The sequence below is a fragment of the Aplysia californica genome, unplaced genomic scaffold (assembly GCF_000002075.1).
Source record: "Aplysia californica isolate F4 #8 unplaced genomic scaffold, AplCal3.0 scaffold00041, whole genome shotgun sequence".
Lineage (NCBI taxonomy): Eukaryota > Metazoa > Mollusca > Gastropoda > Aplysiida > Aplysiidae > Aplysia > Aplysia californica.
Window position 1 is genome coordinate 1,683,395 of NW_004797311.1, and position 13,187 is coordinate 1,696,581.

General features: G+C 38.6%; 1 protein-coding gene across 2 annotated transcripts in view; it reads left to right on the forward strand.

The window, feature by feature from the left end:
* Positions 1-13,187, forward strand: part of LOC101863652 (kinesin-like protein KIF20B) — a 50,743-nt gene that overhangs the window by 20,978 nt on the left and 16,578 nt on the right. For both annotated transcript variants that reach the window (XM_005092157.3, XM_005092158.3), the window contains exons 12-20: positions 95-234; positions 887-1,055; positions 1,499-1,576; positions 3,659-3,751; positions 5,333-5,458; positions 5,777-5,960; positions 7,433-9,873; positions 10,137-10,301; positions 11,800-11,949. In XM_005092157.3, coding sequence (XP_005092214.1) covers positions 95-234; positions 887-1,055; positions 1,499-1,576; positions 3,659-3,751; positions 5,333-5,458; positions 5,777-5,960; positions 7,433-9,873; positions 10,137-10,301; positions 11,800-11,949 — 3,546 coding nt within the window. The remainder of the gene's footprint in view (positions 1-94; positions 235-886; positions 1,056-1,498; positions 1,577-3,658; positions 3,752-5,332; positions 5,459-5,776; positions 5,961-7,432; positions 9,874-10,136; positions 10,302-11,799; positions 11,950-13,187) is intronic.

A 13,187-nucleotide genomic window follows, 5' to 3' on the forward strand; every position in this document is an offset into this window, starting at 1 on the left:
AATTCTATATTTTATTTATGTGAAGCTTCAGCTACTCCATGGTGTTAACTTTGAAGTTAGTAAATTAATTTCCAATACATTGTATTTGTTTCAGAAACTTGAAGCCAACAATAAACGACTCGGGCAGATTGTCATGGAGGAAATTGAAAATTCAAGTAACGTTGAGTCCCGAGTCAGAGAAGAAGTGTCAAAAGCAATGATGCAGCAAGTTGTGGAAATTGAAGAGACATACAGGTTATTTATTGTTTTGTTTCTTCTTGGAACCATGCATTCTTTAGTGCTTTGTGTGCAAAGCTGATAGTCTAGTATGGGTTGCCTACTTTTACGAATTTCTCAGGTTTGTCCCGGATTCAACAGTTTGAAATTTGATAGCCGTATCACATGTACTACTCCAAAACCAGTCCCACTTGATGTTGTTTTGTTTGTTGTTATGTAACATTATGTTGAATTATCTTTTCCTGATTGGGTTTTGAAAATGTTGGCAAGCGTGGATTACGCTGAAAAAAGTCTGGTTCTGTGCCTTGAATACCTTTCCATTGGCTGTTTCATGAAGAGCAATTGAATTTCCTGTTGCAACCCCAAAATGTGGTTTGGTTTGTGACAAGTAAAATTGATAGCAATAAACATGATGTATAAGGTTTTGTATTTTACTCATTACTAAGAGGTCAAATAAAGAAAAAATAAATATTTTGACTTTATTTTGGCTTTTGTTTATTAGTTACATATACTTGTTGAAGTACTTAATTCTTTTTACTGAGCAGGCATAAATTTGTTTCATAATGCTCATCTGATTTCATAAAGTCCACAACGTCTAAAAGAATATGAAAGATTAAAATTGTGTCTACTTGTAAGAAAAAAACAACATGTTTGGACTTCTGTTTTGCAGTGCGTTGTTGAAGGAGTCAAGTGAAGAGTCTCAAGAAATATCGGATGAAAGAGTGCGTGCCGTCATGGAAGTTTATGAGAAGAGACTGGAAAGAATTCAACGGAAGGTTGATGAGGACGATGAATGGGTGTCCAGCTTATTGCTCCACCAGGAAGAGATGAAAGTTAAGGTAATAATACACTGTTCCTTTTGGCCTCAATTCTTGGCTTGCTATCTCTTTTTCTTTGAACATGCTCTTCCAGTAGATCAGGCAAAAGTACATGAGTTGAGTGGTTTGTGTATTGTTTACTTTTGTACTAAAGGAAATCAAAGCCTGTTCTTTGCATATGTTGTGGTATTATTCAAGCAAGGTATTAAGGAAAATTTACAAAAAATTGAAATACTGTTCAAAGTTATGATGCACTTACTACTTTTTTGTTGTAGAGGAACAGTGCTTGCCACTCTCCTCCGTTGCCAAAGCACCTGGATTGATGGTAGATTCACTGAGGCTTAGTCAGTAGATGGATGACTTCAGGGTTTTTCCATCGTAGACCACTGCTGTCTTGTGTCACTATGTTGGCCACTTTCTGTCCAAATCATTATTGTGATTTCCACGTTTCTTTTGCATTTCAGGAAAGAGATGAAAAGATTGCTGACCTAGAAAAACAGATCGATGAATTGAAAACATGTAAGGAGGAAGATGCAAAACAGGTAAGTGCCCTTTCTTGTTTTAAGCAAAATGCATTTTTTAAATGCTCAGATGGATAATTAAGAAAGCAGGTTAAAAAAATCAACACTGATTGAATTACATACAAAAATGTGAATTCAAGCTGAAAACATTTGGTGCTTTCAGATATGTTTAGGGTCTCCACCAGGTCGGGAAATCGGGAAAAAGTTAGGAATTTTGTGATGGGTCGGGAAGTCGGGAAAAGATAGGGCTGTGAAATATTAGTTGTGTAGCTGTCTTGACAGTAAGGTGGATGAATCATGAAGAGGAAACGTAATTGAACCGCTATGGCGGCAGGCGGAAGTGTATCTGTGACACCGAGGCTCGGTCGGGAAGAATCAAGATCTACTTTCGCTTTCGTTACCACCCAGAAATTTCCCGGTAATAGGCCTAGTCTGAAAGATAACTCGTCATTTGTAACAAGCAGGTTGTGCATTACAAACGCAGTGTTGTCATAAAAATAAATCCTGTGCTGTCACTTGTGGGAACAAAAATAGAAAAGAAAGTTATACAAGCGTCTTGTCAGCCTCGCCATCGTGACCGGTCAGTGAACTTGTGCATTTGCATCACATGATAAGGCATCGTGTGAGTACCGGCGGTCTAAGTGCTGTTAAGTATAGGACTCGGGGGGGGGGGGAGGGGGGGGGGGGGTTGACTTTTAAAAAAAAAGATACACTCGGGAGGGGGTGTGTGTGGAGGCAACACTAGATGGCAAAAACTGAACTTGGGAGCAAATTTTTAGTACGTAGAATTTTGATAACTACTATAAGAGCTCTCTGCAAAGCACGCGTTGGTGCAGGCTTTGTGTGAAATCGGGATCCGTTGTGCCTTGTTATTGTTCGCGTTTCATTGGATGGGGTGGTAGTAATTTATATCTATATTTTAGCTTTCTGTTCAAGATTGGCAGATTTTCAGTGTCACTGCATCTTGCCATCCCTCAATTCTTACACCTCTCTCACTGAGTAGGTCTACTTGAGCCATTCAAGTTATTACTCTACTTTGAGTTTGAGCAATAATTTTCGTCTTCACGTTTATCATATGAATCATTACACCGAGACTGGTTATTGACAGTTGATATTCTGGTTCCAGGTTTTTTCTCAGGCTCAAAACAGGATTCATTTTTGTATAGTTTATGTAAGGTATTATGATGAGAGGAAAATATAAATAAATAAGAACAGACTGAAGTACCTAAGTCACATAAGATCCCAGTACCACACTGGCATGTTGTTGACTGGATATAATGTACCTACGCGTGTGTGTGTGTATTCACAAACATATATACATATATTAGATATAAATGGAGCACGTGCTGCCATTGTTATGTACATGCCCTCTGGAAATGGATGAGCGCCCCCTCCTGGAAAATTGAGAAGCTGGGTTGGCAGTCTCCCAGTATTATAATCATTTATTGTTTGAAGACTATACTACGAAATGTACATTTGCATTCATTTAAAGACATTGTGACTTTTTATCATTAATAGATGGGCTTTTTGGGGATCATTCTTGACGCGCAGCGGCCTTATTTTTCCCTTGAATAGGGGTCTTGAAATTTTTTTCAGGGATTTGATGGGGACCCTGTATGTTTATGTATATGAGTTGTTGTTTTTTCTATGTGTATTAGGTCTTAGTTCTATTCAAGTTAACTATTAACTTCTTCAGGCATGACTAATTTTTTTTCTGGTGACATGAATTACGTTAAATTGCACCAATTAAGCTTTTGTTCTTTTTTTATTTTCTCCTATTTAAAAAAAAGTGTTCTACAGTTGGTCTCCCCCCCCCCTCTTTTTTTCCCCTTCCGTAGAGGATTTGTATTGACAATAATTGACAATTATGTCGTCGCCTGTTGCTCCTTTTGTTAAGGATTGCTTCAGTTCTCACTTCTCTAGTGTAGTGGTGTATAGTTTTGTATACTTTTCCTATTTCAATTGGATTTAAGTGTCTTGGTTAGTAAATAATTTTGTGTATATTTTGTGCCACCTATTTTGTACAACTTTTGTATTTGTTTTTAGAAACAAACTTGTATGCTTATCAGATGAAAATATTGATCTTATTTTTCATATGATCAGGGTGTGAATGACTCAGTTGATATTGGCAACTCTGTGCTGGTTGAGACATTAACGAAGCGTCTTGAAGATGCCTCAGAGGCTTGCAAAGACAAGGTTTGTTTGTTTTTTCATATTTTTTTTTTCACGAAAAAATTATACATTTTCACATGATTGTTGCTATGTACTTGGATTGCACACTTACACTTGACAACTTGCACTGAATTCATATTATTAATGGTATTGTTTTTAGTGTCTGGTTAGTTGTAAATACATGTCCACTAAACAAATAAAAATGTTATCAGACCTGCCACTCATCCCAATTTAATCGGGATATCCCGATTTTTTGTCCCAAATCTCGAGCATTCCGATTTTCCCGATTTTGGTCGCCAGTATCCTGATTTTTTGTTGTTGCATCCGATTCTTAGAGAAAAAAATTTCTGCAATCTCATTTGCTTGGAAGCACCGCTTGGACTTTTTATCGGCAGGAACTTAGAACGCTATTTCTAAAACATCAATGCCGGGTCTAGTAGTTGACTCACGCATGTTGTTTCGACGAAGTATCGATTTTGAATTCCGACTTGGATACTCTCTAAATCTACTTTCGTTTTTGTTACCCAGCATTCTCCAATGATGGCCTGATTACTGTAATAATTATGACATAGGCTTAAGAATAATCTATTCCCTGTTCTGCCGTTGCTTTAAAAGCAAGCTTCGTCCGAGTTCTGGTTAGTCGGGCCCATCATCAAGACCTGTCTGTGGAACTTTGAAACACTCATTCGCACCACGTAAACATGACCTCGTACGTGTGAGTAGCGCGTGTGTCAAGGACCGCGGGTTGTCGTGGTCAACAAAGTTCATTCACACCGGTCGCGTTGGTCGAGGTGTTTTTCGGGACTTAACCAGTATGGGATGACCGGGGTTAGGGGGGGTGGGTTTTTTTTTTTTACACTTACGCTTTTAGTGCTTGCCGTTATACATGTTCTAATTGAGGATAAAGGAGTAAGAAAATAATAGTAAATGAACAACCTTGGCGCGTTTTATTTGGGGGGGGGGGGGGGGTTGTGCCTTGAGTGTATATATGCGATTAAAGTTAAGCGTTACTGTATGTAACCTGTGCTCCCCCAGTCTATGTCTATCCAACTCAGACTCGAGTACATGCTCTCTTTCAGTTTTTTCCTCTACTTTGAGGCCCAAATGGGAACTTTTCCTGCGAAAGTTTTATCTGGCATGCTTGCCTCATAAAAGGGACCCCCCCTTTCCCCAGTTCCACTTATGATGACTGATTTGCTGATCCCGATTTTTTTCACCAGATCCTGATTTTTTTACTCTGAAATCCTGATTTTTAGATTTCATAGAGTGGCAGGTCTGTGTTATAATTTATATTATGAGTATAAATTCTTTTTAGGTACTTGTTGTAATTTAAGTAAAGAAGCAAGAAGAGAGAAAGGAAACAGACTGGAGACATAGCCCAAATAAATGTGACCCAAACACACATCTGGGCATAGATATTTTAAGCCCTATATATTCCCCCTATCTTGTAGAAGGGTTGCACCTCCTGAAGGTTCAACTTGTTGATCTCTAGGTGTTCTTTGAAAAGTGTAACATGACAGTACAGAGAACATTTAGATAATTTTCATGATTTGTTTTCTTATCTGTGATTGTAATTGAACCACGAGCTCTCTTATTAAATTGCAGGATGGTAAAATTGAAGAACTGGAGTCTTTGCTCACTGAAGCTGGCGAGGTGTACAACCGTCACATGGAGGAAATTGCTGAGCTAAAGAAAACTCTTGGCAAGGAAAAGAAAAGAGAGGCTGAACAGGTAATGTACTTTTAAAATCTATCAAATAGGTGAAGCATAAGTAAATTCTAAACTGATAATTCTAAAAATTTATTGGTGGTGGTCACTTATCTAATTGACTTTCCTTAATTCTTGCAGTTTGTGCCCATCCATGGGTGTCTCTATTGGAGGACTAAATCTAAATGGTGACATTATAATGGTATTGTTTTGTCAATCAGATCTGTTCTTTGCCTTCTCATTTATCTCTGTTTCTGATTTCATTGTTTGAAATGTAGTTACCACCTGAAAAGATTCTTTCTTAGCCTTTTATTCTGGCATTTTTTTCTTTTAATGGTTTAGGAAAAGAATTCTGGAGCCTTGAAAGAGCAGTTGGAAGAGACCAAGGCAAAGTGTGATAGTCTTGCGCAGACACTGACAGAAAAGGAAGACTTAACCCTTGCACAAGAAGAAGAGATCTCTCAAAGGCTGAAGAGCAAGGATGCCACAATTGCATCTCTAGAAGAAGAATGTAAAGAACTACAAGGTAAATGGCATTCCTGCTTTGCTCTGGCTGCTGGATGTATTTTGTACCTGGAGAATTATTTTATTTTTAGATAAATGGAATTGTAAGGGCATTGCAGGGGTCACTAGATAGAAAGATAATTGTTAAAACTCAGATTTGGCTCTAAGTGAGTTATTTATTGTTGGTGACTTCATCATACTGCTCAAAGAACTCTGATAAATAAGGAGCTTGCAGGATAGGGTTAACGAGGTATGGCATGATTGGAAGTTCTGTCAAACTTGTCTGTATAACAGGTATGTAAATCTTCCGTTTTTTCCAGCCGACTTGCCATTAGGGCCCCAGCTTTTAACAAAAGTCTTACTATAAACAATACATATTATTTATACTAAATAGAGATTATTTGTTGTAATAGCGGGAATGAAACAAATATAATTTAGTCTCACTGTATTCTTATTTCAGTCAGTGCGCGCGCGCCCATATATTTTCCGGCTTTTTTTTTCAAAACCTACAGCCAGTTCCCATTTCCTCCCTGTAGTATTTTTTACATTATTATGACTGTGTAATACAGCCATGTTTCTCCTCAACAATGAGTGGTTGGCTTAGGCAGTTTTGACTACTAGAAGGTTACAAATTTTCTGTGATGTTTAAAATGTATTACACAGTGCCTGTTGTGAGGATATATACCCTCTAGAGATCTTTAGTAAACAAAGAGGGAACTCTCGTGGTCGAGGGGTTATGGTGTTCGCCTCTCATCCAACAGGTACCAGATTCGAATCTGGATGGTGACGGGAAAATGTTCTCTTTACACCTCCTTTCCTGGTCTCTAACCATGTTGTCTTCTCCTTTCGTCTTCACTTTCTGCCCCCACCCCCTCACCTCCTTTGCCCCCTCCTCTATCCTCCTGACTCTTTCTGCAGCCTTTCTACTCCTTGGCTCCTTCGTACTGCTGTCTTCCAGCCACACCCCTGGTCTTATGGTAGGTAAGATCTAGCACCTAACTTTCTCGGATAAACTGAAAAATCTCGGAGGTCCTTGTGCAAGCTATGCACATTGCAGATCCCTTATTGGTGGTCCAGAATCGATAAGAGTAGGCTTTGGCCGCCACAGGGGGCAAAATTCAAAATAGATTCCTACCAAACTAAAAATTTTCAATGTGTCCAGCGCGCTCATAGGACCTTATGCAGTTGCGAGCGACGTAAAACTTACCAACAACTGAAAAAAAGTGAACAAAGTCAAAGGTAAAAGAGCTGGGTGTCTTTCAAATTTTAGAAAATCCTCTGAAGTTTACTTGAACCATTTGGTATGGACTTTATAGGAGCTGTAAGTATTTTTGATAAGCTAATATTTCTTTCGAAGGGATAGTATCATTTCATCAACTTTTACTGTGCGCTAAATTTTGACTGTGAATTTTCTCAGATAGGGTGTCTTGCTGCCAGTTGTTGGATTCTCCCTACAGCAACTGCTACTGATTTTATTTTATTTTCCCATGCTAGGTGAAATTGAGAGACTCCAAGATCAGATGAGTCAAATTGATGAGCAAAGCCGTCATAACCTGGAGATTTCAAGTTCGTCAGGGCGAATGTCAAAGGAATCTGCTAAGTCTGATGCTCCAGGTCAGAGTGAGACTGGAGAGGAACAAGGAGAAAATGAAGAAAAAATGAAATGTGACGAGGCTGAAAGTGCAGAAGGAGAAAAAGAAGCTTCAGAGAGTCAGAACTGTCTTTCTGCTGAGAGTATGAAAACAGAAATGGATGCCCTCCGCCTACAGATTACAGAATATGAAGAAAGTGACAAAGCCTTGAAAACAGAATTGGATAAGCTAAAGGAGCTGACGGAAGAGCATAAAGGGCAGACAGAGGAATACAAGTCTCAACTGGAGGAATCAAAGAATGAAGTCGACAGATGCAAAGAATTAGAAAATAAGTTGAAAGGGGAACTTCAGAATATCCGATACCAAGTGTCTGAGCAGGAACAGAAAGAGAATCGGCTGAATTCTGAAATCGAGGAACTCAAGGCAAAGGTTGAGGTGCTTTGTGAACGAGAGAAGGAATTAGGGTTGGAAGCAGAAAAACTTCGGGATCTCAGTTCTGAGATAGAAAGTTTGAAGGACCTTCTCAGTCACAGTGAAAAGAAAGAGCAGGAGTTAAATGCTGAAATTGAGAAGCTGCAGGAACAACTACTGGAACAAAACAAAGCAAATGAAGACTTGTCAGGAACGGTTCAGGCTTTGGGAAATCAGATTTCTACCATGGAGAAAAAGAGGCCTTACTCCAGTCCTTCCAAAACATGTATAACTGACATAGTCAACCAAATCGAACAGAAAAATACGCCTGAAATTAAAAAAGAAGTGGACAGCATGATTCAAGATGATGAGGATGAGGAAATTGTGTTTAGATCAAAACCTGAACCAATGACACAAACTGGACTTGAACAAGAAAACACAGATCTTGCTGTCAAACTTAAAGAGACAGAGATGGCCAATGCTGCACTGCGTAGTAAGCTGAAACGAGAGGAGGAAGATTTTTTCAAACGTGAGCAAGCTCTCATTCATGGCTATACTGCTGAGATTGAAAATTTGAAATTGGACCTTGCAAAATATAAGTGTAAAGTGGAAACCGTAGGAAAATCTAAGTCTTTTAGAGGCAAGAGAAAAGCCACAACTGCTGTAGATGTGAGTGTGTCCTCTGCCTTCTCTGATTCCCTTTGTGTGGACTCTGAAAATGAAGGTACCAATGTTGCCTCTGTAAAAGCAAATAGTTCTGATGGTGGTTCAGATGATCGGTTGAAAATTGCTTTGATATCAGAAGAACTGTCAACAGTCCAACAGCAATTCCTCTCCCTTAGCTGTGCTTACAAGCAGCTCCAGGTGCTCTCCGCAAACAAGAAGGCTCGGTTGAGTATTGCGTCAATCAAAGGACAGAGCAATCAGACCAATTCTTTCATTCAAGATGTCATATTGGGTAATCCAAAGAAAGGGCTGAACCAAACTAGTATATTTGCTCCTGAGGAAAATGTCACAGACAGTGTTTTGACATTTGAAAATGAAGAATTTGCCATAAAACTGGAAGAGGTGATGCTGAAACTCTCACAACAAGAGCAGGAGCTCAGGAACTCTGAGGAGGCCCTTAAGATAGAAAAGAAGGCCAGAGAGGATGCTGAAAACAAACTGACTCAGATTGACAACAGCAAAGAGCAGTCTGGCAGGGAGCATCAAGATATGGTTATTCAGCTGAAGGAAACTTTAGAATTGACCTTAGCAAATAAGAATGAACTTGAGACTCAGGTGAAAGCAACTGAGGAGAAGCTACAAACTCTTACGGAGCAAATGGCTGTTGGTCAGGAGGCTCTGAAGACTGCAACAGAAGAGAGGGATCATCTGAAGGCATCTGTAGAAAGGTTGAAGCAAGAGATTCTTTCCATTGAAGAGCAAAAAAATCAGTCACAGGAAGTGATGAACAGCGCAGAAGAGAAAATGGGTGCTCTTAGTAGAGAAATAGACAACTTGGAGGTGAAGGTGACAAGTGTGACTGACCAGTTAGCTGAAGCACAAGAACAATGTAGTCGTAAATGCCAAGAAAATGAAGTCATTTTAAAAGAGAAGGGTGAACTTCAGAGTAAGCTTGAAGCAGACAGCAAGGATCTAGCTTCATGCCGTGAAAGATTGCAGGAGCTCGAACTGAAGCACACCAATGACTCGGCTGCTGTGCAAAAAATTATGTCTGAGAAGGATGAGCTGCAGAAACAGTTAACCCACAAAGAAGAACAGCTTAGTTCTAGAGAGAAGGAGTTGGAAACCAAAGAAGCCCAATTTGCCTCTGAATTAAATGATTTGAAGCAACATGCCAACAAGGAAGAATCTATGGCTGAAGCAATGACTTCACTGGAAGAAGAACTTGCTAACTTCAAAACAATGTTGCAGAACAAAGTGAAGCAGGTGAGTTCTCCTTTCTAGATATAGATTCTGAAGTACACAGATTTTTATTTGAATTGAGTTGAAACTGTATTACAGTAAAGTTTTAATCAGTTAAATATATTATAATTTTTTTTCTTTGCTTGTATCGCAAAAATATTCGTAAAATGGATCAGTGCCACTGCATTTTCTTTTCTCTGATCATGTATCACAGCACCGGACCTATTTATAGCCACAGATGTCTTGTCTTTTTAGAATGATTTTACAAATAGCTGTTCTTATTTCAGCTTGAAGAGGTTGAAGAAAGGCAGCAGGAAGAGGCAGCAGAATTTTCCCAGAAGTTACTGGCTTTGGAAAAAGAGAAAAAAGCTGCCGAAAGGAAACTTACCGAAGCAAAGGAGAGGGAGGAAGAATTGGAAACTAAATGTCGAGAGCTGGATCGATTGAACCAGGTTACTTCAATATTTTTTTTTTGCACACAGCTGATAATGTTGGTTTTTTATAATGCTATTAGTGACTATCCTGTTTGTATAAAAATTTTGTCATTGTGAAGTATTGTTGGGTAAATATACAGATGTCTCAACTTATATTCAGTGCTTCCACTCTTCTGTATTTTTACCGAAATCCGTACTTTCTGCCAGTTCCGTACTTGTTCCTCCATCATTATCAACTCCCTCCGTAAAAAAGCGTAGAACTACCGAAATTCTGTAGCAAAAGATCCGAACTCGACTTCGTGCCGTCTTGTATAAGTTACGGATGTTTATGGTAATTCTCTTGGCAATAAGTTAATGTTATAGAGACCTGCCAGATTGCGCATTTCCTGCAATCGGCCATTTTTCCGCTATGCCCCAGGCGTTCAACTTCATTGCGGGTTGGTAGGCAGTACATTTTTTACTTGCAGATTGATCAAAATCTGGCGAACCTTTTGTGCCAATTTCCTCCTCTCTATCATTGACTTATTCCGTCTGACTATCTTTGGACTGTTGCCGCAGCTGGAAAATATGCGCGTTGATCAAATAAATTGACTTGTGATCTTAGACAGAAAATTAGTGTCAGAAAGAAACTTGCTTGCAAATTTATTGTCTAGAATCTAGATCTAGAGAAATTATCAATGCGAAGATTCTACGGCACGGGAAGGCGATAAGGGCCGCGATGAAAGAAATTTATTCTAAAACTTACTAAAATCAAGAATAATTTGAAGTGGTGTTCCGAGGTTGTGACTTGCAACTTTCAGAAGTGAAAATTGTGGAAAATTAGGGTATACGCTGGGTAACTGTATAGTGAAGGTACATATCTATTCATTATTCCCAGGTTTGCCTTTAATCAATGGTGGGATGACAGATTAATTGAATTATAGTAGCAATAGAAGGAGATCCTGCTTTTAAACATTGCCAGCAATAATGGAAAGATATGTTGGTGGAGAAATCAAACAAGACAAAATGTTGGCGAACAAATAAATATGGGTTGTTGGCAATCTCTTCAAACAGGCTCCCAAATGCCATTTTTAACCCTCTAAAAGACTAAAAGCACTAAATTTCAATTTCTTCAGGGCCGAATGGCCCCCTGAACACCCACCGGGACTTTGTCCCTGGCCCCGCAGACCCCGGCAAAATTTTCCTTACTTTTCACCTTCAGCTGGTGGAAGCACTGTATATTACTATAGAAGAGAATGACATATGGTGGCTCCCTCCCTATATTTAATTAAATCAAAATTGGATGATTTTATGTGATTTTTTTCCCCCCTGGAACTTTTGATTAAGAATGTTCATCCTGAAGACTTTCTTAACCATTGTGTACGCAAGCCATGCTAACTAATGAACTTCTAGAATTTGAATCTTACTGCACAGTGCATTTAAGAAGTTGAGGTTGTCTTTTTGTGCCCAGCACTGAATGTTAAAATGGCACTCTTGATCACCTTGTAATGAAATGCTTGTAACAATTTATCCAAAGCTCGAGCAACGTCTCTATGAGGAGCACAAAATGTCAGCAGACAAGGAGAAGAGACAAGAAGATAAAGTGGAAGAAATGAAGGCAGAACTGGCAAAGAAGAATGCAGAGCTAGAGCAGCTGTGGAATGACATTAATCAGAAGAAGGAATTAGTAAGAAACTTTTTTCTCTTCTCTGCATTTATTATATAACATGGTCCTAGTTGATTCTGTGCAGTCCTCAAACTTTGTTATTTGTCCTAAAATTTTGTTTTTTAATATTGAGGATACAAAGTATTCTATATAATAGCTGTCAGAAGGACCACTATATCCCAATGCTGCTAAGAGCTCAAATGCTAATGTTGTTTATCACAATGTCTTAAGTCTCTCGGACTATTTATTGTTTCCAAATTCATTTCTCAATATTCTATGGAGTTACTTTCAGGAATCTGAGAAAAAAAACTACCGAAGAAACTATCGTGTGTGGGGGGTCAAGATATGTTACACTAGAATTGAATATTGTTGTGAACATAATGTCAACTTACTTGTACAAGGGATGGGTGTCCTTGTTTTCATTAATTAAGCTCAGGGATAGAAAAAGGTGCTGGCACACAGTTGTGCTTGTTAAGGGACTCTTTTGTGTCTGAGAACTCTGCACAGAAGCCTGACCTAGGATGTGGGGATACTTGTGATTTGTACCATGGGTGAGAAAGGAAGGAATTCTTTTGACCTTATGTTTGCAATCACGTCTCATTTTGGCTGAAATAAACGAAAAAACTGATTTAAAACAGATTTGTTGGCTATTGCATATTGTGGGAGTCAACTTTGACTGGCATTAAGAATAACGAAAGAACATGAATTGTTTTAAAGCAAGAGTGGAAATAAATTTTAGAGCAAATAGTGGTGGAATAATCTGCCAACAGTACCATACGCCTTTAGGAGTTATACATTTAAAACGAATTATGCAACCTGAATAAGATGAAGCCATGCAAAAAAAATGTTAATATTGGTGCTTACTGAAATCAATTTGTTGTTTTTCTTTTGTTTTGTTTTTTAAAGGGTTTTCAATTCAAAGGCACACATTAGGTTATTACTGTAGTTGCTGGGGATTTGCACAGAAAGTAGAACTTTGAACACTATTATAACGATCATTTTTATACTTGATAAAGTGAAAGAGTAAACAGGTATTTTCTTTTGAAATCGTGGTTTTATGGAATAGACTTACTTATATGTGTATGCCTTGAAGAGTGTGAAGCTTAGAAAAATCTCTTTCAATGTTAAATTTCAATGAGCACTTGTTCAAATAATTTGTCGGAACTTTGGTAGCTGTCCGTTTTTTAAAGTACTTTTTTATTGCTTTAAGCAGAATCTACACCGGAGAGCATGTTGATATCAGTTCTCTCTTCCTCCTC